The 23,171-nt window shown below is 44.4% G+C and overlaps 1 protein-coding gene across 2 annotated transcripts; it reads left to right on the forward strand.

The window, feature by feature from the left end:
• The first annotated feature begins 6,876 nt into the window (after window positions 1–6,876).
• Window positions 6,877–22,903, forward strand: TNFAIP3 (TNF alpha induced protein 3). Of its 2 annotated transcripts, none has more exons than XM_003404007.4 (9): window positions 6,877–7,107; window positions 10,407–10,716; window positions 14,462–14,652; window positions 15,296–15,443; window positions 15,814–15,984; window positions 17,214–17,394; window positions 18,743–19,662; window positions 20,556–20,737; window positions 21,699–22,903. In XM_003404007.4, the coding sequence occupies exons 2-9, from the start codon at window positions 10,422–10,424 to the stop codon at window positions 21,981–21,983; spliced, it is 2,373 nt and encodes a 790-aa protein (XP_003404055.2). In that variant the 5' UTR covers window positions 6,877–7,107; window positions 10,407–10,421; the 3' UTR covers window positions 21,984–22,903. The 2 variants fall into 2 exon arrangements, with proteins under 2 accessions (XP_003404055.2, XP_023410102.2); XM_023554334.2 differs by lacking the exon at window positions 6,877–7,107 and adding an exon at window positions 7,567–10,306.
• Window positions 22,904–23,171: the final 268 nt, after the last annotated feature.

Raw genomic sequence — 23,171 nt, forward strand, 5'->3', positions numbered from 1 at the left:
CTGTCCTGTACGACCACGTCTGCTGATCCAGCAAGTCCAGACAGGAGGGCCAGCAACATAAATAAATAAATATATATATACACACACACATATATATATATATATATATAAAACTCACGAATCCCACTTGGAAGCATGAGTAAGCAGAGGAGGGGACACCACAGATTATGGGTGCTTAGGGCCCTTACATGCCTTGATCCAGTCTGTTTTCTCCTGATAACATATTCACAGTCCTTGAGACGAGGTCTCACCATTCTCGTTTCCAAGGAGCACTCTGGCTGTACTTCTTCCGAGACACATATGTTTTTTCTTCTGGAAGTCCATGGTATATTCAATATTCTTCTCCAAAACCACGATTCAAAGGCATCAATTCTTCTTTGGTCTTCCTTATTCATTGTCCAGCTTTCGCATGCACATGAAGCAACTGAAAATACCATGACTTGGGTCAGGCACCTTGGTTCTCAAAGTGACATCTTTGCTTTTTAACACTTTAAAGAGGTCTTTTGAAGTAGATTTGCCCAATGCAATACCTCGTTTGATTTCCTGACTGCTTTTTTCATGGGTGTTGACTGTGAATCAAAGTAAAATGAAATCCTTGACAATTTCAATATTTTCTCCATTTGTCATGATGTTGCTTATTGTTCCAGTTGTGAAGATTTTTGTTTTCTTTATGTTGAGGTGTAATCCATACTGAAGGCAGTAGTCTTTGATTTTCATCAGTAAGTGCTTCAAGTCCTCTTCACTTTCAGGAAGCAAAGTTGTGTTACCTGCATATCTCGGGTTGTTAATCTTTCTCCAATCCTGATGCTACATTCTTCTTCATATAGTCCAGCTTCGAGGATTATTTGCTCAGCATACAGATTGAGTAAGTATGGTGAAAGGATACAACCCTGACATACACCTTTTCTGATTTTAAACCACACAGAATCCCCTTGTTCTGTCTGAATGACTGCCTCTTGGTCTACGTGCAAGTCTACGTACCTAAGGCTTAGAAGACAATGCCAAATTTCCTTCCAAAGCTAGAATAGGTACGTGTCACTGAACCTTGTACCTTAAAGGACTTTCTCTTAGTTCCCAGCTGAATTTCAAGAGAAGCTTGAAGGAATATATATTTTATGGTCAACTCTAAAGAGATCAGAAGATCAGGTTACTGAAAACTACCCATCACAGCACTGCAATTCACAAGTGTCAAGGGCCAAAATCAGTTCAGATGAGTCATAAGACTCCAAGTAAAAAAATTACTTCTTAAAGTAAAAAAATTAGAAACATCCAGTGGCCTTTGAGTCGATTCCAACTCACAGCAGCCCCTTCACAGGGTTTTCATTGCCTGATTTTTCAGAATTAGATGACCTGGCCTTTCTCCTAGGTTGTCTTAGTCTGCAAGTACATTGAAACCTGTTCAATATCACAGTAACCAACAAACCTCCACCGACAGACGGTTGGTGGCTGGGCTTGAGGTGCACTAACTGGAAACCTAACCTGGGTCTCTGGAATAGAAGGTGAGAATTCTACCACTGAACCACCGCTGCCACTCAACCTTTTGGTTAGCACCTTAAAACTACACACAGGTGGTAATAGTGAAGAAAAAAAGGGTCGTTATCACATTGATAAAATAGGCTATTGTCAGTGAGTAAAAGAAGGAACGTGTGTACGTTTAATATAATGAGGTTGTTCACCTCACCCCCACGTTGTCATTAAATCCACATTGTATCTTAGAGACACGGACTCTCAGAATCACAGAAATAGTGCAGCTCCTTCTCCGGCCTGCTAAGGTGCTTGGAATTTTCATCAAAAAGCTTTAGGAAGCTTTGGATTCAATGGGAATATTTTCTGAAGAAATTAAACAAAGTAAAATATCGAGATTTGCTTGAAAAAATGAACACAAATTACCTAATTATATTAGCCCTTTGCAGAAAACAAGCCTGAGAGAATGAAAGCCAAAATAGATCTTTTTTTTCATGGGGACTGAGAGGGAAAGGGGACATAAAGAGGCAGGATTGAAGGACAACAGAAGAGAAAAAATAAATCAGTTGCCAACAAGTAGATTCCAACTCGCTGTTCAAATAACCGGAACTAATTTATCTCAGTTAACATCCACCTTACTGCTACATCCACCACTGTACACCACTGGTTCCTAATGACACCCACTTCAGGGTTTTCTGTCATCGTGTTCGATCTGGTCATTAATAACAGCCTCCACAGAAACAGAAATGAAACTAAGTTGAATCTTTATATGCATGATGTTAGTAAGATTACTGTGCCAAGTGTTCCAGCCAAGTGTTGACAGGAAATTAAGCCAGAATTCACAGAGGGAATGAATTTTCTGACATGTGTTGGATTTCAGCATATCATGCTTTCAGGCAAAGTGAAATAAGAAGAGCTGTGCTTGGCATTAAACCAACTGCCTCCCAGCCAGTGGCAGGACTTTGTTCCTATCACTAGTGACTCAGTGACTCATTGGGTTACCCTAAATAAATCCCTTCACCATGGGGTTTTCAGTTTCTCCATTCATCCCAGGTAATCCCTATAAAGGATCTGAGGTCTCTAGATAAGAAGTGGCATTTCCGTGGAATTTGGTCTTCATATGATACGAAATCTATGGCCTCGTAATTGCAGCTCTCAGCGTAGTTATAGCCATAAAGGCTTCTATTGTATTCTCAGAACTAGCATTTGTAGCACTGATAGCTGCTGTGAGAGTACAGGCAAACATTACTCTTTCAGAAATCACAAAACTCAACCAAGATTTATTGCAATTTGAAGCAGGATTCAGAGCTACCCTGCAATAACTAAACTGCCAAACTTACATAAGGCTGTTTCAAAATATGTTTAATATGGATCTTGCTTTTCAATATAATGCAATTCTGGGAAAGGGAGACAATTGTACAACTGACACAAAACATCTGATTCTAGTTTGACCCATGGTTGTCATCTCTTGGAAATTTGTACACTCTCTGAACGACACTGTTGCTGACTCTTGATTAAGGGAAGGCTCACGAGCTGCTGTTTGACCTGACCTAGATTGGGTCCCCTTCCCGCATGTCAGGTCCCTGGGTGGCAGAAACAACTTGTGCTCGACTGTTAGTCAAAAGATTGGCAGTTCGAACCTATCCGGGGGCACTAAGGAAGAAGGGCTGGTCAATCTGCTTCTATAAAGATTACTGCCAAGAAAACCCTATGGAGCAGTTCTGCTCTGTAACACATGAGTTGGAATCAATTTGATGGCGCCAGATTTGGTTTGGTTTTCTCTGTGTCACATCTGCCTCTCTTTAGCCAGGTTTCTCCCACTCCCCGCTATCCTGGGCTGCACCTCTTTTTCATTATTTGGTATAAGCATTGGAGTTCCCAGCGTGGTGCAAACGGTTAATGTGCTCAGCTGCTAAAGGAAAGGCTGGAATTTGGAGTCCACTCAGAGGCACTTGGGAAGAAAGGCTTGGTGATCTACTTTGAAAAAATCAGCCACTGAAAACCTACAGAGTTCTACTCTGACGCACATGGAGTTGCCATGCGTTGGAATCGACTTGATGGCAACTGGTCTGGCATAAGCATACAGGCTGCAGGCACCGTCCCACAGATAGTATCTAATGTCAAGAGGTTATGTGTGCCCACTACACGAAGTTCATGACATATGAATGCTGGCAACACAGTCAAAACAGCACATACGTCATGAACTCTCCAGAGCACTGCACATAATGAGAATTCCCCTTTCCTCTCTCTAATAAGAACACATTTTTCTCCTACGTGTCTACCAGATATTAATAAGCATTCCTTCCCCTTTGCAGAGCTCTGTTCATCTTGATAAGGTCTGTAGCAGAAATCAGAGTCCTTTGCAAGGCTTTTGGGCACTCTATATCTCCTTGGTTTCGTTTCATCCCACAAATCTCCTTAAATTTTATCTCCTCTTTCCCATAGTTTCTCTTTCTCACTCTCCCCTCTTCTACCCTTTCTTTCCAATACTCCACCAAGAAAATCCTCACTGGTCTTGCCAATATGCTAAATACTGGAAAAGGGAAAGCTATGTTGTCAACCAAATGGAACCTAAGTACACATCTTCACCAAGCTCATGGCTCTAGCTTAGGGGTTAGGGGTGGGGCAGGAATGAATGAGCTCAGTAGTAGAATTATGGAAAATAGAGGTAGGGAACAAAACTGAGGGTTGCAGACCACTTCTGGCTGCTATTACCTCATCACAAATATTGGCAGACACAATGGCAAAGTGGCTACCTTGGGCCAGTGGGAAGTGGTAGCCGTGAATCTAGCCTTTTAGGCTTGTTCTGTCCTTTTAGGTTACTCTTCGTTATTGCATTCCTAGCTCATCAAACCAAGGAACAAGATAAGAGGCAGAGAAGGATCAATGGAAGTTAGGAGGAACAGAGTCCCTGGGTGATGCAAACGGTTAACACACTCTATTGCTACCAGAAAGGCTGGAGGTTCGAGTCCACACAGAGGCACCTCAGAAGAAAGGCCTGGTGATGTACTTTCATAAAATCAGCCATTTAAAACCCTACGAGCACAGTTCTACTCTAACACACATGGGGTCACCACGAGTCAGAGTCAACTCAATGGCAACTGGTATATCAGGACACAGAGCAGGTCAGAGCCAGATAAAGAGAACAGGCAAGGTGAGAGTGGTCTGAGGATTAACATCCTAATAGGATGTTCTTTTACACACATCATCTTCTTTTATCATCTCAACAAGCCCAAGAACTTTCCTGAGCGTGGAACCAAGGCCTACCTGGCTCCCAAGCCCACGTTCTGCCCAGGGTCCTTGTTTGCTCAAGTGCCTACAGTGTGTGTGGGAGGCAGGGGGCAGGATATTCACAGGCCTGGGCTCCAAGACTTTATATCTTGTGGGATATTTCCTGAAAGGCATAGTCTAATACTTAAGACTTAATAGTGTGGGCTTTGGAGTAAGACAAGCCCAGTTCCAATCTCAGCTCTGCCACTTAATTGTTGTGTAGACTTTGGGCAAATTGCTTAAGCTTCTTAAGCTTCGAATTCTCACCTCCAAAGTGGAGTTGTGAGGTTTAAATGGCAGTACACATTTCAAATATTTGGTCTTGAGCGTAGCGTGTAGTAAGTACTCAGTAAAATCTGTTGTTGTTATTATGTTATTACATTACTAGCTTGACTGTTCATTGTTTTGAGTACTGGCAGCTGAAAACTTCGCGAAAAAGAAGGTAACAAATACTAGGTTTGGAGCTGGAAAAAAATGCCAAAGTTAGTTTAAAATGACCAGAGCCAGCCTTGGGACTGTGACCATTACTGACTCTCTGCTTTAAGTCTCCTTTTGCCCAAAAAGTGCCACCTACCAGCCGACTCTTGTTCTGGCCTCTGCAAATCTATACTGGGGAGAGGAAATACTTTTCTAATTCAAAACTTGAGATACTTGGCTTGACAAGCATATTTAAGTACAGTCAAAAGGCTAATGGTAAAGAATATTTCAATCTGACCCTAACTTGGCTATTTTAGGAAGGAGGCCTATCGGGCACCTGTGCTTTGAGGGCCCCAAATCCCACTGCCATGGAATAGATTCTGACCCATAGCGACCCTATAAGACAAAGTAGAGCTGCCCCATAGGGTAACCAAGGCTGTAATCTTCCTCCCGGAAAGCGACTGGCTGGTGAACTCAAACCGCTAACTTTCGGTTCTTACAGGGCATCAAGGTATAAGCGCCCTAACGTCCCTCCCTGCACAATTTACGCACCTCCATCGCTCAGGTGGCTGACATCTTTACGTGAAAAAATGCAGTTACCACGCAAATAGCACATGGGGGGAATAACAAGGTATCTTGGGGCGATCTAATTATCACGACTTCTAAAGAAGACACACCTAATGAGGCCTTAGGAGGGCATGGCAAGGTCAGTAATGGACTAGAATCGATTTCTCGACGGAATGTGATGCCACCCAGGCGCTTGACGTGCAGAAATGGAGAAGGGGAAACCGCGCAAGTGCCGGGGTAGGGGCCGGATTGTTCTGAGTCCTAATTTTATCCAAGACTGGCCTTGTCATGGGATACTCAAGGCCACAGGGCCGCAGGCAGGGACAGATTACCCAAAAACAAAGTACGCAAGGGCTTACTTGTGCTTATTTACCAATCCGTGGTGCACAATTTCAGCTGCTTTTCACCATATTAAAGACGTGGTGAAACCCATGTGAAATTGTGCACTAGGGCTCACGACGTAAACACAAGTAAACCCCTGCGCACCTTGCTTCCTGGTTAATCCGCGACAGGGAATGTCGCCTCAGGCCCGCATTCCACCCAGCCTGGGGTCGAGGTAGACAGGAAGGCTGTGGAGGGACCCAGGGCGGGTACTTCTTGTCTCCAAGCTCCGCTGCGGCCAGGTCTTGGGCTCTCCCCTAGTGCTCCCCACGTGCGCAGCCCAAGCCTCTCTACCCCCCGGCTGCGCAGCTTGCGGTCCCGGGCGCCAGGGTGGTTTTCAGGGTTTTCTTCCTCTATGATTTCCCTTCTTCTTCTCCACAACTGATGATTTTCTGCAGAAAATCTGAGAAAAAGAACCTACTTCATTTCCAGTTCCCATCACCGCGATTTCCACATGGATGTGACGTTGGGCCGAGCTTCCGAAATGCCCAGGTGACTCACGCGGGGACACCCCGGGGCGGGGCGCAGGAGTTTCTCCGCGCGGCCGGCCGGCGGGGCGGGGCGGGGCGGGCCGGGGCGGGGCGGCCGGGAGGGCGGTCGGCGGGCCGGGCTGCGGCCGCGCGCTCGCCTCCTGCGCCCTCTGGCGGCGGGCGACTCTTCGGCCGCGAGTTCCCGGCGCCGGGCCTGGCGTCACGTGACTGGAAAGTCCCCGGGTGGAAATCCCCCGACTATCCGCAAGCCTAAAACAGAAAGGGAAAAGAGAACTGCGCAGTCTGCAGCCTGCGCTGTGGGCCAAGTGCATCCGAGCTCGCGGGGGCGGAGCGTCGGGAGCCGCCGCCGGGAGATCTGCGGCAGCTGGCAAGATCCACACCCCCAGCCTGCCGGCCAGCGAGCGAGCGAGTCTCAGTCAGCCGTCCATGGGGTGCTGCTTCGCCCTGGCCTCAACGCGCTTGCCCTAACTGGGACTTGGGACTTGGGACTTGGAAGAGGATCGCACTCCAGGGAGAGGTAACCGTCGCGGCACGAGCTCATCTGGGGCAAGGGCTGTGGGTGCGTCTTTGGCAGCGACTGTCGAGCTTGCTCCATCTGCTTGGCATTGGTTTTGCAGTGGTTCTGGAGGGAAGTTTGTTGGCCGTTTGTGCCCATTCTAGGTGTTGAAATGCTGGGACTTGAGGTCGCCGAGCCAGATGTTGGGGTGACAGCCCTGGATCCCCCATCCAGCTGATCCTTTGCAGTAATGCAGAGAACTTGAGCTGCAGCTGACTGCTGAAGTCAGCTTTGTTAGATGGGTCATTGGTGCTTTGCTCCTTTTTCTGTCTTTTTTGGAATTAAGCGTTGCATGCTCTTGGCCACGTAGACCTTGCAGAACCACTGTGACGTCTGCCGAGATTATGCAGAACCAGCCCAACGGAGGTGGCAGGTCGCAGGGGCAACAAAACTCAGCCTGTGTCGGGGGCTTCGGTGAGCTAACCTTTCCAGGGACAGCTTCCAGACAGTGTTCTGTGCAGGAGAGGTGGGGAGGATGGGTTCTTCTCTGAAAGTTGCAGCAGTGTAAGAAGTACGCTGGAAGAAGTGGGTTGCCCGTCTGTCTTTTGGGGGCCCCAGTTTAGAAGCCATCTGCAGGCCCCCCGCACCAGTCACTACCCCACAGTCAGACTGTCACTCAGCCCAGGTCGCCCCACATCCTGCCACCTGGGCTCTCAGGAAAGCAGTGGTATTAAGTAAGGAAGGAGCTCAGCTCATTTTGAGACCACTTTGTTTTCAGTTCTCCCTGCCTCTGATCTTCCTTGGAAAGCTGGTCTGGTCAAGTGTCTCTGGGCAGCATTTGGGAGAATTGTTATTAATTGATTAAAGAGCCTGCTGGACTGCAACTCTAAATGCCCCTGATTATTGAGCAGCACAGTTAGTGCACCATTCTTACTGTCTAAGGTGCTTCTTTAGGTTTTGCAGTTCTTTCTGCAATGTTTGAATTTTTTGACAGGTACTTTCCAAAAATCTGATGAGATGTTTGCTGATAAATAATTCATAAATTTCCACACTGCAGACAAAAATGTCTGCCTAGAGTGGAAAAATAAAACCAGGGGGAGAAGACTTTGAGCAATAATAAGTTCTGTAGAATCTCATTGCCTGTAGTGACAAAAATTGGGAAATTATCTTCAAATAAGTCCAAGTGAGGTCACACAAATGTTAAAAAAAAAAAAGGGTAATGTTGTATTCCTTTGACCTATAAGGATATTACAATCATATGACAGATACTTGTATTTATGTGTCTTGCGACAGTTGACAGCTCTCGCTATTTTAGATGTTGGCTGAAGGATCTTTAGGTTCAGAAAAGCAAAATCGAAGAGTCAGAAAAGCACAAAGAGGCAATACCTAGCTTGTTTAAAATCTTACTACTTACTGCTTGCCTGTTTCCATGGAGAGTAGCAGGCACTGTAGCCACAGGTGTGGTGGCATCGGACAAGCAAGAGGCAAATATTGGAAGACTTAGACGCTAGGCAAGGCTCTGCACTGGGTAGCTGTAGGACCTTGAGCAGCGGGTCCCTCTGCTTCTGTACCTTAGCTGCAGACTAAGGTAGTTGTATGATTTCAAAGAGGGGAATAAGGTCGTATTTGATTTTTGGCCCTTGCATCAAGCGCAGTGCTGCCTTCAGTAGGTACTCACGTAGGATTTGTTAAATGTATGGATGAATGAATGACATTGTGAAAGAAACTTTTGACATGCTGCAAGGAGAATGTGTGTGTGGTATTTTTGTCCCTTGATTGCACCCTGCAATTATTCTGCCCAGCTCACGTGCAGGGGATTGCTTACATGAAAGGAGAGGTCACCATCTGACCAAGAGATTGACTCGTCCCAGGCTCCACTTGACAATCAGATGAAAAATCCTGATCCAAAAATACCATCAGAAAACTCCTCAGAAGCAGCCCCTGCCTAGTCCAACGTCTCTTCTTTGAGCGAGCCATAAGGATTTAGAATACCTTGTCAATAGCTATGAGGAGCTTGGACCCTTTCAGGAGTGGCCTCCTGAAAACCTACCTAAAATCTTCTTTTCCCTCTTGTATGGGTTTAATGTCTTTCTCAACTGGAGGCTTGTCCTTGCAAATAGTTTGGGGTTGAGAATGGGATGAATTGCTGCCAGGAAACTTCCTAGGAAATATCTTCGTGCTTTGAAGTCAATTTCTTCATCTTTTTGGAAATTAGCATGTGTAGGAAGGCACCCTGGCCCTCCCCCCAAGCGCTCCACTGGCAAGATCCAAGTTTCATGGATTCATGTCATTCCACTCTTTTGCCATGGGTCGTAGATGCTGGTCTTTGCCCCTGTTCCCCTTTCACTTGTCTTGTGTGGCCCCCTGGCTGAAAGTTATTTCCTTGTCTGCCTCTAAACTTTTCATCTCTTCCCACTAGTTTGAAGATTTTAGGGTAAAGGAGACAGTGGTAAGTGTATCTTGAGTGTTGGTTCCTGAAGGACGAGGATGAAATTTGGTTGGCCATCAAATCAAAATAATTGAGCTCCTGTCTGCTTTTGGGAGTGCAGAATGTATTTATTCGATTATTGCGCTGGGTCTCTTTATTAGTCCGGGGTCATAAAAATTAGTGGAAAGGCTCTGAAAGACCTCCGACCATTCTTAAAAATGGCCGTGCAGCTTGCTGAGAATAGGCTTTTTCATTGATTATAAAACACTCTGTTTTAATTCTTCATAGATGTTTTTCTTTGGGGCTAAAAAGGAAATATTAGCAGCAGCCTAAGTGACAGCATACAATGCAGGATTTTTTACGAACTGTTTACTGTCCTTCCAGTAGAGGGAGGGAATGTTTACAAGAGAGAAATCAAGACTTTGTCCAAGAGCAAAGATTGCTTGGTGGTGGTCTTAGGGGAGAAGCTACAAACTTGTCAGGGCTACGGTGTGCCAGTAACTGGCATTCGGGACTCCTAAAATCCAGGGGCTGCCTAGGAGTGGCATCTGAATGAAATGGGAGCTTAAGTCGATTAGGAGGCACAGTACCCATCACTGACAGACAGGCTTGGCTCCCTGACAAACATGGGTTATTCCCCTCCTCCTCAGTACCCACTCCCCGCCTTCCTTCTCTTGTTTAGACTAATCTTTAAAAGTGATGTAACTTAAAACAGTCCAGTGTGAGTTAATCTTTGGGGCCAGCTAGTATCTTGGAGTGGAGGTGACTAAGATCTTTGCCTACAAGATTAGGGTAATGACAAGATCAAACACTGGGGTTTCCTGCAGGCAGGTATATAGGAGTCATATCAAAGCCAGGCTAACGGAATGGGTTTTTTTCCCCTCTTCTTCAGGTGTTGTGGAGCACAATGGCTGAACAACTCCTTCCCCTGGCTTTGTATTTGAGCAATATGCGGAAAGCTGTGAAGATAAGAGAGAGAACGCCAGAAGATATTTTTAAACCTACCAATGGGATAATTCATCATTTTAAAACCATGCACCGATATACCCTGGAAATGTTCAGAACTTGCCAGTTTTGTCCACAGTTTCGAGAGATCATCCACAAAGCTCTCATCGACAGAAACACCCAGGCCTCCCTGGAAAGCCAGAGGAAGCTCAACTGGTGTCGAGAAGTCCGGAAGCTTGTGGCTCTAAAAACCAATGGTAAGACGGGCTCCGTCCCACTTCTTTTCTCTGGGGAATAGGTCCCAAGGTGCCTGGTCTCCGTTAATTAAATTTTGATAGCACTAGCCCAAGCTTTCAAATTCCTTTGAGGCCATAGACACCTTGGTACGGAATCTTGGTAAGGGGCATGCATAATGAAAGCAACCTTCTTTTGCAAATATTTTTGTTAAGAATATTTTTGTATAGTGTATGTTAGAAAGCAGAGCACACTAGAGCCTGGAGAATGCATTTCTAAGCACCGTGCCCCAGTTAGATCATTTGTGTATCTCCTTCTTGTGACTGCTTAATCATCTGTAAAATACTCTTTCCTACCCAGTAATGGAAATATTAAAAGGCTTTAAGTTCAAAAGGAAAGCATGGTGTGAAAACTGGATGTAACTACTGTTTCCCATTATAATTGGAAAATGCTTGTGATGGTCTTACACCTCTTGAATTGATGGCATTTTATGTGTCACCCAGTGAATGGCTGCTGGGCACAAGAGGGCTCCTTTGATCTCCTCCTTGCTTACCTAGGTTCTATTGCCTATAGCCCCATACTATGAAAGTGAAAAGAAAAATGTAAGATTTTTAGCATAGATTTTAGACCCCTACTTCATGAGTTTTAGTGATTCCTGGCTATTTCTTTTTGTCTGCGTCTACTCATCCAGTGTGCCTTACCACTAATAGCTGTTTCCTGTCCTACGCTTTACTGTTTGGTTTTTTAATTATTTCTTTTGAGCCAGAGTGTGTACATCAAGAGAAACAACTAAGCATATTGTTTAGTGCTGAGAGAAAGTTCTACTTTATAGACGTAGATAATTATTACAAGTAGCAAGTAGACTCTACAAGATCAATTAAATGCTTATCATCTAGGTAAGACCAGAAATCTCAGGTTTTTATATCAATGACATTCCTAAACTATCTCATTGAAAATATGACATCCAAGAGGAGAAAACCCTTGTTGACAATAATTATGATAAGAACATTAACTTAATTAACGGAATTGGTGCAATAACTTCGGTCGTTTTGGACTTGGGTAACTTGGAGTGATTGGTAAACGTGCTTTTTCTTTTGCTTTGGTCCTGGGGTATCGTTGCAACACCTTGCCTGTGTGCACAAAGCATAAACTCTTAGGAACTTCAGTAGAGAAAAAGCCGGGGATAGAAAGTATGTATATTGCTCGTGGCATTAGACTGAGTGATGCGTAGAAGTCGGTAATAATGTGAAGCCATCATCGAGGGGTTTTATGTGCCTGACAGTTTGTGGTCTAACTCTCCCATTTTGTTGCAAAAAAGAGTCGGAGTTCACTTGGAATATCAAATTGGGAAAAACGGTGTTCTGCAGAGTTAGAAATGGGGTCAAAAGGGGGAAAACTTGATCATTAACAGTGTTAACTGACATTATTAGGTTTAATATGCTCTTTTTCCTTAAGAAACAAAGTGGAATAAAAATAGTAAACACGCATTTTTTCAAAGATCTATCACTTAAATCAACAAGGATTCACAGCACAAATAAAACTACAAAAGCAAGGGCATTTTTGTAACATTTTCTGGGAAATGGGGATTTTTATGTTCAGAATTCTTTTATTTCTCTACTTCCAACCAAATTCCTTAAAATTCTGAAAAAGAAAAGATATTTAGAGGAGAGGGGAAAACACATGATTTTTCTTCCCAGTTTGTATTAGCACCCCCTTTTGTTTTTAACCATCCCCCTGTAGGGGGGTTCTACAAAGTCAATGGGGTGTTTGGGGAGGGGGTGATTCACAAGTTTGCGTTTGAGGATATGAGACTGCGGTCAATGAGGAAGGGAGTAGGTGGCATAAAATTGAAACTTCATGTGAAAAATTCCAGCGTCTATTGGCTGCAGCATTTCACTTGTATAATGAGTAGCCCTATTCCAGCTCACCCTGACCACACCCACTTGGAAAGTCCAGGGTGCACCTCGCAGTTTAAATGTCTACACACCAGAACAAAAAGTACAATAGCTGTTGCTCAATTGCTAGTCAAATAACTTAGCACTGGGGAATTCCAGATGTTACTTAGGGAATTTTATACTGGTGCATCTCAATAAAGAACTGAAAGTAAGCGCAAGAAGAAGAAAAAAAGCCTTATCTTTGCTCTAGATTTTGCAAAGGGGAAATTTCAACAGAATGCAATGATTACCACACTTCTGCCAAGACACAAGGCTTAAGGGATCTTTTTTGTCTGTTTGTTTGAGTACTTGTTTAGTTAGGCATTCTAAGTGTGTACATTGAAGGGATACTGGCTTTGGACGTATTTGAGGTTTTGGGGGGTTTTGTTACAGCTTAATGATAAATAAAATTTCATAAAAGTTCGAATAGCTTTATTGCCATAGTTATATAGAGTACTGTGAGAAAACAGGATAACTTTTTCTTTATGAAAAGAATTTTGTACTTGCCAAAGGAGTTTAACTTTCCTATAAGGAGTTAATTTTTCCGCATCTAGTGCTCCCTCAAATGTTTATCGTTAGGGGGTTGAAAAAAATGGCTTTAGTAAATTGCAAGTTTTAACCTGGAAAAATTACAAATTAATGGAATAAAGTTAGTTCTGTTCATTTCTCAGAATGCTCAAAATTTCAGCCATCAATGCTGAATTATTTTCAAATTTAAACAGCCAGGTACTGTGTAACTTTTAAAAATGACTTTACAGTTGTTAGGAAGCAGGTTCACAGAAAGCATTGCGTTTCTGGGGAGGCAGAGGTGGGCAGTCAGCAATTTGGTGGTGTCAACTTCACTTTATAAGCCAGGAGAGGAAACTCCCAGGCCCCGCAGGCTCAGGTGGGATGGTCAGGTCATTTACCACTGAGTCATAGCCAGCATCTAGTAACCTGGGCCGTGCCTGCTTCCTGGTTTGCACATGCTGCCCTGTGTACCCCCTCCTAGAGAGCAATAGTGTCTGGGTCTTAGCCAGAAGTTCAAGGAAAGGGACAGGACTTTAGGGATCATAATCCAATGGCCTCAATTCACAAAGAGGAAAAATACTCAAAGGTTAAGGGATTTCCCCCAAGGTCACCTAAACTAGATAGTGGCAACGCCAAGCCGGAATCAAGGTCCCCTGATTACCGGTCCCTGCCTCCTTTGTTCTGTCCTTCCCATTCATTACAGATAAAGAGGGAAAGAATTTTTTTCTTCCTTAAAACTCTTACCTACTTGTGAAACGGTATCAGTTGGCTCTTTGACTAAGAAATTAAGCCATTTGCATTGCATAGCATGCCCTCTTATTCCCTTGTGATAGCAGTGTGGTTGTTAGTTGCCGTCTAGTCCTCTTCAACTCATGAAAACTCCATATACAACAGAACAGAACATCGCCCTGTCCTGCACCATCTTCACAATCATTGGCATGCTGGAGTTCATTGTTGGACCACTGTATATTTTGAGTGTCTTCCAACCTAGGGGTCTCATCTTCTAGCACCATATCGGACAGTATTCTGTTGTGCTCCATAGGGTTATCATTGGTTCATTTTTGGAAGTAGATTGCCAGGCCTTTCTTCCTAGGTTTCTTAATCTGGAAGCTCCACTGAAACCTGTCTACCATGGGTGACCCTGCTGGTATTTGAAATACCAGTAGCATAGCTTCCAGTATCACAGCAACCCAGAAGCCACCATAGTAGAACAAACTAACAGAAGGGTGGTGGATGATAGCAGTAGGGCTTGTTTACTCTTCAAACGTTTACTATGCCTTATATACAATGTCTCTGATTGCTCTTTTCTTCCCTCTGCCCTCAGGGGATGGGAACTGCCTGATGCATGCTGTTTCTCAGTACATGTGGGGTGTTCAGGACACAGACTTGGTCCTGAGGAAGGCACTCTTCAGCGCTCTCAAGGAAACTGACACGCGCAACTTCAAATTCCGCTGGCAACTGGAGTCTCTTAAATCTCAGGAATTTGTGGAAACGGGGCTCTGCTATGACACTCGGGTATGTTTTGTTCCCCCTTTAAACCTCTACTGGCTGAGCTCCATGGAGGGTAAAGGAAACTGAGGCCCAGTCCCTGCCCTCGAGGAGCTTACAGTTTACTTGGTCACATGAATCTGGTTAAGCAAGGTGTACTACTCAGTGGAAAACACCGGGAAATCTCCTGTGGGATTAACCTAGGGTATTTGTTGTTGCTCAGAGGCTTGAGGGCAGTGGATTTCTTCACTTGATCAGACAGGCTTATGATCATGGTCTTTTCCTATGGAGTTTCTATTGGTTTTTGTGTTAATTGCCCTTAACATGCTTTACTGAGCCAACAAATCACATTCAGCCACATGTTCACTATTCTCAGTCACAAGTTTGGAATTTTTGTGTACATTTGGATGAGGGGCTTGTTTTATGCCTCCTCAGGTTTTTTTTTTTTAAAGAAGGTGCTGTCCCCATCCTCCCCCACTTTTGAGTTTGCCTTGTAGTGGAAAAGAGCAAGGGAAGAAAACCCAAGTGGGGAAAAAGAGCGATCATTTCAATGATTATTTCAAGAAAGGGAAAAAATAAGCTGAGTTATATCAATGAATAATTCTACTGTGAAGTCACAGTGATATTTTAATGCAAAGTACATTCAGTTTTTTTTCCTTCATCCCCTCAGAACTGGAATGATGAATGGGACAACCTTATCAAAATGGCATCCACAGATACTCCAGGGGCCCGAGTTGGATTTCAGTATCACTCACTGGAAGAAATACACATATTTGTCCTGTGTAACATTCTCAGGAGGCCAGTCATTGTCATTTCAGGTGAGATGCTGCAGATTGCTTATTCGTATTTAAGTGCTTTTCAGTGTTAGTGCTTTGGCTCTTAGGAAAGAGCCATACCACCAAAGCTACAGGTAACAGTAAACAAAGACAAAAAAAACCCACTGCCATTGAGTCATCTGACTCATAGTGACCCTGTGGGACAGGGTAGAACTGCCCTTAGGATTTCCAAGGCTGTAATCTTGATGGAAGCAGACTGCCCGAGCGAGCGGGCTGATGGATTCAAACTACTGACCTTTGGTTAGCAGCCAAGGGCTTAATTAACCTCTGCGCCACCAGGGTAACAGTAGCTGAATGGAATTTGATGAAAGTCACCCAAGGGCCTGATTTTTCTTTCTCTTTCCTTAAACAGACAAAATGCTGAGGAGTTTGGAATCCGGTTCAAATTTTGCTCCTGTGAAGGTGGGCGGAATTTACTTGCCTCTCCATTGGCCTGCTAAGGAATGCTACAGATACCCCATCGTTCTTGGCTACGACAGCCAACACTTTGTACCCCTGGTGACCCTCAAGGACAGCGGGCCTGGTGAGAGAACGGCATCCATTCACATTTGTAACTTCTGTTAGATACTGCTATATCCTGTTCTCACTAGACATCAGGATTTGTGCCTTTGCCTATGGAAATAAGTTTATTTAAATATGTTACTTTTATTTACATATATTATTCTCTCATTTGCTTGGTTAATAACAGTAATGCAGTTGTAGTAATCATAATATTTCCTTATCTTTTTGTGCCTTATATTATTGTTTGGGAGGTACTTTCAATTGACATATTTGTAGCAAGATGGGAGATATATATTACTGTTAAACCTTGGTGGCATAGTGGTTAAAAGCTATGGCTGCTAACCAAAATTGGCAGTTCAAATCCACCAGGCACTCCTTGGAAACCCTGTGGGGCAGTTCTACTCTGTCCTATGGGGTCACTATAAGTCGGAATCGACTTGACGTCAATCTTTTTTTTTTATCATTATTACTATTATGGAGTCCCTGGGTGGTACAAACAGTTAACATGCTCAGCTGCTAACCAGAAGGTTGGAGGTTTGAGTCCTCCCAGAGGTGCCTGGCGATCTACTTCTGAAAAATCAGCCATTGAAAATCCTGTGGAGCACAGTTCCACTCTTGACACACATGGGGTTGCCATGAGACAGAATCAACTCGATGGCAGCTAACAACAACTACTGTTACTATTAATACATAATAAATTAAGGGATAGAGAGCCCTTAAGACAGTGCCTTAATACAGCAGGTAAATGTCTGTCAGTGTTAGCTATTATTGTAGTAGTTAGCTTAATCTGAAGTGGGCACTCTTGCTAAGTGCTTTGTGTAGGTGATTTTATTTCATTTCATCCGCACAGCGTGCCTATGGGGCATAGGCAGTGTTAGGCTTGTTTTCTAGATGAGGCAGTTGAAGCTCAGAGAGGTTAAGTAACTTGTCTGATGTCACATAGCTTGATAGTGACAAAGCTAAGATTCCACCACAGGTCAGTCTGATTCTGAAGCATGGGAATTTAACTAGTAAGATCCACTGCATGGAGTCTGCTTAATATCCTATGAGATTCCTGGAAACGGTGCATTTTATGTTAGAGTTTAGCACATTATATTTTTCTATTTAGATTTAACGATGGCTAAAAAATACTTTCCCATTCTTTAGTTGTATCCTTTGTACCTTTTTGAAGTGTAATCATTATATGTACGACCTTACGTGTAACCTTATTTAGTACAATAATATTTTGCTTACATGTTCTTTTTCCCTCAGAAATCAGAGCCGTTCCACTTGTTAACAGAGACCGAGGACGATTCGAAGACTTAAAAGTCCACTTCTTGACAGATCCTGAAAATGAGATGAAGGAAAAGCTATTAAAAGAGTACTTGATGGTGATAGAAATCCCCGTCCAAGGCTGGGATGTTGGCACCACGCATTTGATTAATGCTGCAAAGTAAGCACTTTATTGTTGGCTAGATTCTTCTTAACCTTTCAGTATTTTTAAACTTCACCCACATGCTCTGCTGCCACCCCTGAGCTCAACAGTAACATTATTTAAAGCTGGCTGGCTTCCTCGAGTTTGAAACAAATTCGGAGTTCATGTGCACGCATCAGAGAGGATGACTTTAGGCTTTACTGCCTTCCATTTCATTTGGGAACAAGTAATTCATTCATGGATTTTTCTGGATCTCAGGATGCTGAGAGAATTGTGGGTTTGAAATGTGTGCTTCCAGCAAGGGCAGCTTAGTTTTTTTTAATTGCTCTAGTACATCACAGAAAGGCCACCAGTTGCCGTCGAGTCACGTCTGACTCAGGACGAACCCATGTGTTGCAGAGTAGAACAGAATTTCTTTGAGTTTTCAAGGCTTTGACCTTTCTGGAGCAGATCACCAGGTCTTTCTTCCGAGGCACCTCTGGGTGTTTCAAACCACTAGGCTTTTGGTTGGTAGTTAAATGCTTAACTGTGCCACCCAGGGACTCCCATAGGTAGACTAGCAAGTGAAAACTCCTGGAAACAAAAGCCTTTTCCCTTGGTTTCTTGGTAAGACTAGCCATGTCAGACTCTTGTAAAATGTGTAATGTGGCCAGGCATCATTTTTGCCACATGGAAATGGGGAGAGAGGCCCAGAGTGTGCATTGCACAGGTATCCAAGTTTTAAACACTATTTATATCAAGGAGATACCTATTTGTTAGAACTGGCAATGTAGCACAAAAGATGGCAGTGAAAGAATAAAAGAATTGCCCCATGCATTTTCTTAAAGTGGAGATTAGGGAGTCAAAAGTAAACAGATAGTGCCTATGGCTGTGTCTGCCTCCTAGTTACTGCTCAGAGCAGTTAACGCAAAATGCAGAACACAAAGTTCTGAAGTAGTTTGTACTATTAAGTGAACTAGACCAAAATGAATAACCTGAGTAATGTTTTACTAGAAATTTGATCTCTAAGAATTTAGGAAATAAAAGTGGCTTTTCAAAGGAGCAACAGAGTAATAAGGTGTCTACCCAGAGTAGTGCTTTCTTCAGAATTATTCATACTTCTGGGTGGGCCAAGATTGATTAAAGGAGACTGTGATTTTAAAAAATAATGACATCTTCTCAGCAGACTAGCTCAGTTCCTATTTGACTCTAGGACATGTTAGCAGATGTATTGGGTCATGTTACTTTAGAGGGGGCAAACTCCTTATCGTAGGCCTACATTTCAATGGGTAGTTAGGATGGTCATCACCTAAAAGTTTGCTCTGTGTTGATGTAAAATTGCATGCGTGTTTGTATGTGTTCTCATATTTTCCCTTTTGATCTTTAGGTTGGATGAAGCTAATTTACCAAAAGAAATAAATCTGGTAGATGATTACTTTGAACTCGTTCAGCATGAGTACAAGAAGTGGCAGGAGAACAACCAGCAGGGACGGAGAGAGGCGCACGCTCCAAATCCTCTAGAACCTTCCGTGCCCCAGCTTTCTCTCATGGACGTAAAATGTGAAACGCCTAACTGTCCTTTCTTCATGTCCGTGAATACCCAGCCTTTATGCCACGAATGCTCCGAGAGGTGGCAAAAAAATAAAAATAAACCCCCAAAGCTGAACTCTAAGCCTGGCCCTGAGGTGCTCCCTGGTATGGCTCTCGGGGCCCCCAGGGGTGAGGCCTGTGAACCCTTGGTTTGGATCCCTGAGGAGCCAGCTGGGGGGCCTCACTCAGCCCCACCAACTGCGCCCAGCCTTTTCCTATTCAGCGAGACCACTGCTATGAAGTGCAGGACCCCCGGCTGCCCGTTCACACTGAATGTGCAGCACAATGGATTTTGTGAGCGTTGCCACAATGCCCGGCAACTTAACACCAGCCGTAATGTGGACTCCACGAGGCATTTAGATCCTGGTAAGTGCAGAGCTTGCCTCCAGGATGCCACGAGGACGTTTAATGGAATCTGCAGTACTTGCTTCAAAAGGACTACGACAGAGACCTCCTCTAGCCTCGGCCCTACTGTCCCTTCTTCCTGTCACCAGCGGTCCAAGTCAGATCCTTCCCAGCTCATCCAGAGTCTCTCCCCACATTCTTGCCACAGAGCTGGAAGCGAGGCCCAGGCAGGTTGCCTCTCCCAGGCTGCACGGACTCCTGAGGACAGAACAGGCACAAGCAAGTGCAGAAAAGCTGGCTGCATGTATTTTGGGACTCCCGAAAACAAAGGCTTCTGCACACTGTGTTTCATCGAGTACAAAGAAAACAAATGTGAGTGAGATGCCTGATATATCCTAACACAGTAGCCACTGACCAGAAAGGTTTTGTTCCTAAACATGGAGAGAAGGAGCCTGTCTGGGCAGTGGTAGGGTGGTTAGATCTGCCTATGTTTCTCCACCAGCTGTGACACGCACAGTCGTCACAATAGCTGTGACAGCCACGTGTGGCTGCAGAGGCTCTATGTGATTGCACCAGCTCTTAGAACACCACCATCAAATAAACCAAATGCAGCCTGTAGAGAGTTAAACGTACCTGGGTAAAGGTCACTCGGTGTTGGGTATTTATGACAGAGAGTCTAAATTAGACTTCTGAAAGCTGGCATGATAGAGAAATCTCCAAATCCGAAGGGCAGTAGCTGGGGTGAAGGGAGTCTTTGCTCATGTTGGAAGAACACAGCTGTGGTTTCAAAAGAGGGATGGGTAGTTAATGTCTGCTGTTTGTTTTGTTACTAATTGACCAGCAACATATGTCCAAAAGTGAGGGATTCATGAAGCCAAAGGTGTTTGAAAAATAGCATTATGTTTTTATTTTGTTGAAGGCTGGTCTCGTCTATATATTAAGACTGGCCTCATCTGTAGTTGGAGTCCCTGGGGGGCACGAACAGCTAAGGACGCAACTGCTAACCAAAAGGTTGGTGGTTCGAACATACCCAGAGGCACCTCAGAAGAAAGGCCTGGTGATTGCTTTTGAAGGGTCATAGCCTTGCAAACCCTATGGGGCACAGTTCTGCTCTGACACACATGGGGTTGCCATGAGTCAGAATCACCTTATGACAACCGGTTTTTAAACCTCTCTTTGAAACCCATTTACTTCTCTAATGTCAGCTTCTCTGTGTCTACATGGTGACCCCTCTGTGATACTTATGAACATCAATTCTGTTCTAGACTTTGTTGCCGCCTTGGGGAAAGCCAATTCCACAGCCCCCAGGTTCCAGAATGCAGTTCCCTGCCTGGGGAGAGAATGTGGCACCCTCGGAAGCACCATGTTCGAAGGATACTGCCAGAAGTGTTTCATTGAAGCTCAGAATCAGAGATTTCATGAAGCAAAAAGGACTGAAGAGCAACTGGTGAGACATTTGGAGGTCCTCCCCTCTTGTGCATGCCAGGTCCTCCTTGCTGGGGTGGTGCTTTTCTGCCGTTGTAAGCAGACTTACTCCCCGCTGAGCTCCCGGCCACAAAGTCCGCATCCCTGTGGCTCCTGGGGGTAGAAGTGCCACTACTGTAGATTGCCATGGTCAGAGTTTACTGTATGATTCATTTCAAAAAGTCGGTAAAATCAGCCATAGAATAAAACCTCTTTAAGCCTCCAAAATGCCAGGTGACAGACATCTTTGACTCCTAGTAGATAAGCATAGACATCTAAGTGGCCAGTGAATTTCTGTAAATACCCACTCCTGTGTCAGGAGGGGAGCCCCAGGATGGCACAAATGGTTAAGCATGTGGCTACCAGCTGAAAGGTTGGTGGTTCTTCTTCACCCAGAGGCGCCACGGAAGCAAGCCTGGTGAACCTCTTCAGAAAGGTCACAGCCACCGAAAACCCTATGGAACACAGTTCTACTCTGACACACATGGGGTGGCCGTGAGTCAGAATCAACTAGACTGCAGCTGGTTTGGTTTGGTTTGTTGGTTTTCATTAGGAGATAGAAGAAGCCAGAGCACCAAGGTGCCTGCACTCAGTGTTATATAAGAAAAGCAAATTCTGACTGGTAGATGTTTCTCACATTGCTTGCAGAATAAGAAAGCTGTCTAAAAAGAGAGTGGCTTATTTTTATTAAACAAACAAACAAACAAACAAGCTGGGCCAAGTTTTCAATAGATGGCCCCATTCAGCCTCCCTAGGGCTCCTGGCTTTCCTTGGGGTAGGGAGGACAGTCCTGTTCAGAGGCTGCATATGTCCTCTTATTTCCTGGGTCAGGCAGATGCCATTTCTCTCAAAAAGCTATTTGTAGAGTCCACACTGCCCAGTGAAATCTTATCTGCTGTCCCTGAGAAATGTGAGTGACAGTTGTCTGTGTTTGCCCCACACAGAGGTCGAGCCAGCGCCGAGACGTGCTACGTACCACCCAGAGCTCATCTAGGCCCAAGTGCGCCCGGGCCTCCTGCAAGAACATTCTGGCCTGCCGCAGTGAGGAACTCTGCATGGAGTGCCAGCGTCGCAGCCAGCGAACGGTCCCAGCACCCCACCGTGGGGAGCCCGCTCCTGACGAGTCCCCCAAGCAGCGCTGCCGGGCCCCTGCCTGTGAGCACTTCGGCAATGCCAAGTGCAGTGGCTATTGCAATGAGTGCTTTCAGTTCAAGCAGATGTACGGCTAAGCAGACATAGGTGGGCCAGCCCCAGCCAAGAAGGGCCGAGAGCCGTTCACCAACAAGGTGCTATACTCTAAACACTCTGATGCCACTGGAGGGTCAGTCCCAGCCATAGTGGGCTCGAGGATGCCTTTGAGCAGGGACAGGAAAGTTAAGCTTTGCGGTCATGATGATTGGGTTTGGTAACCTGGCAAAATCCCCATCTTGCCGTAAAGTTGGGAGGGTGTCAAGAGTCAGCCCAGGACTGCTGCTCCTCTTCTACCAACCGGAAGGCCGGGAGCCTTTATGGACTTGGAACATGTGCCAGGACTGGCCGTCGCCCTGCATCCTGCCCACCAGTACTGCAGTGTCATCTCGAGAAAGGGAGAAGACACACAGGTCAGGAAAGAGAGCTGAGTCCTCAGGGCACCAAGGCCCTCCATGAGAAGCTCAAGGAAGCTCAGGGAAAATGGACGTACTCAGAGAATGTCAGTGGTTAATGATTTTCCCCTGTCTGCCTGGTTCCTTTCCTCTGGACATGGCAAAAGCAGACTGTCCACGGACTGTGATTCTGAGGCTGCTGAGACTGAATAAGTTCACACTGAAGCAAACAACAAGCTGCTCTTACAATACACACCTTCTAAAGATCAGAATATTTTGACTGGCCGATGTGTACCTCTTTTGGTTATTGCTGCCTTCATTCTAAAGAGGTTAGCTTGACCTGAGGTGTGTGTAGACGTGTGTACAAATATATAATATGCCCTTATGTATGAGGGGATTTTTTTTTTTATTATGTTGAAATGCTGCCTTATCAAAAATATTTTAATATTTTGTGTGTGTCAATATTTTCATTCTTAATGTGAAAAAGTGGAATTATTTATACTTATTATAGAAAATATTTGAAATTTGCACATTTAGTTGTTCCTAATAAAATACCTTTTACTCTTTATCAGATTTCTTGAAGTTTACCTAAGTAAATGTAACTTTTCACAAGAGTCAATATTAAAAAATAAATTATTTAAGAGCAAATTTTGATGTTTTATGTTTGTAAATGATAGAAGAAAAAGACCCAAATGTTAAGACTGTGCTTCCCAAAGCACTTTTTTTTTCCTTTAAATTTTATTTTGTTGTCGAGAATGCACACAGCAAAAGATACAAGAATTCAACAGTTTCTACTTGTGGGACATTGATTACACTCTTAGAATTGTGCAACCT

Source organism: Loxodonta africana, chromosome 1 (assembly GCF_030014295.1).
Source record: "Loxodonta africana isolate mLoxAfr1 chromosome 1, mLoxAfr1.hap2, whole genome shotgun sequence".
Taxonomy (NCBI): Eukaryota; Metazoa; Chordata; class Mammalia; order Proboscidea; family Elephantidae; genus Loxodonta; species Loxodonta africana.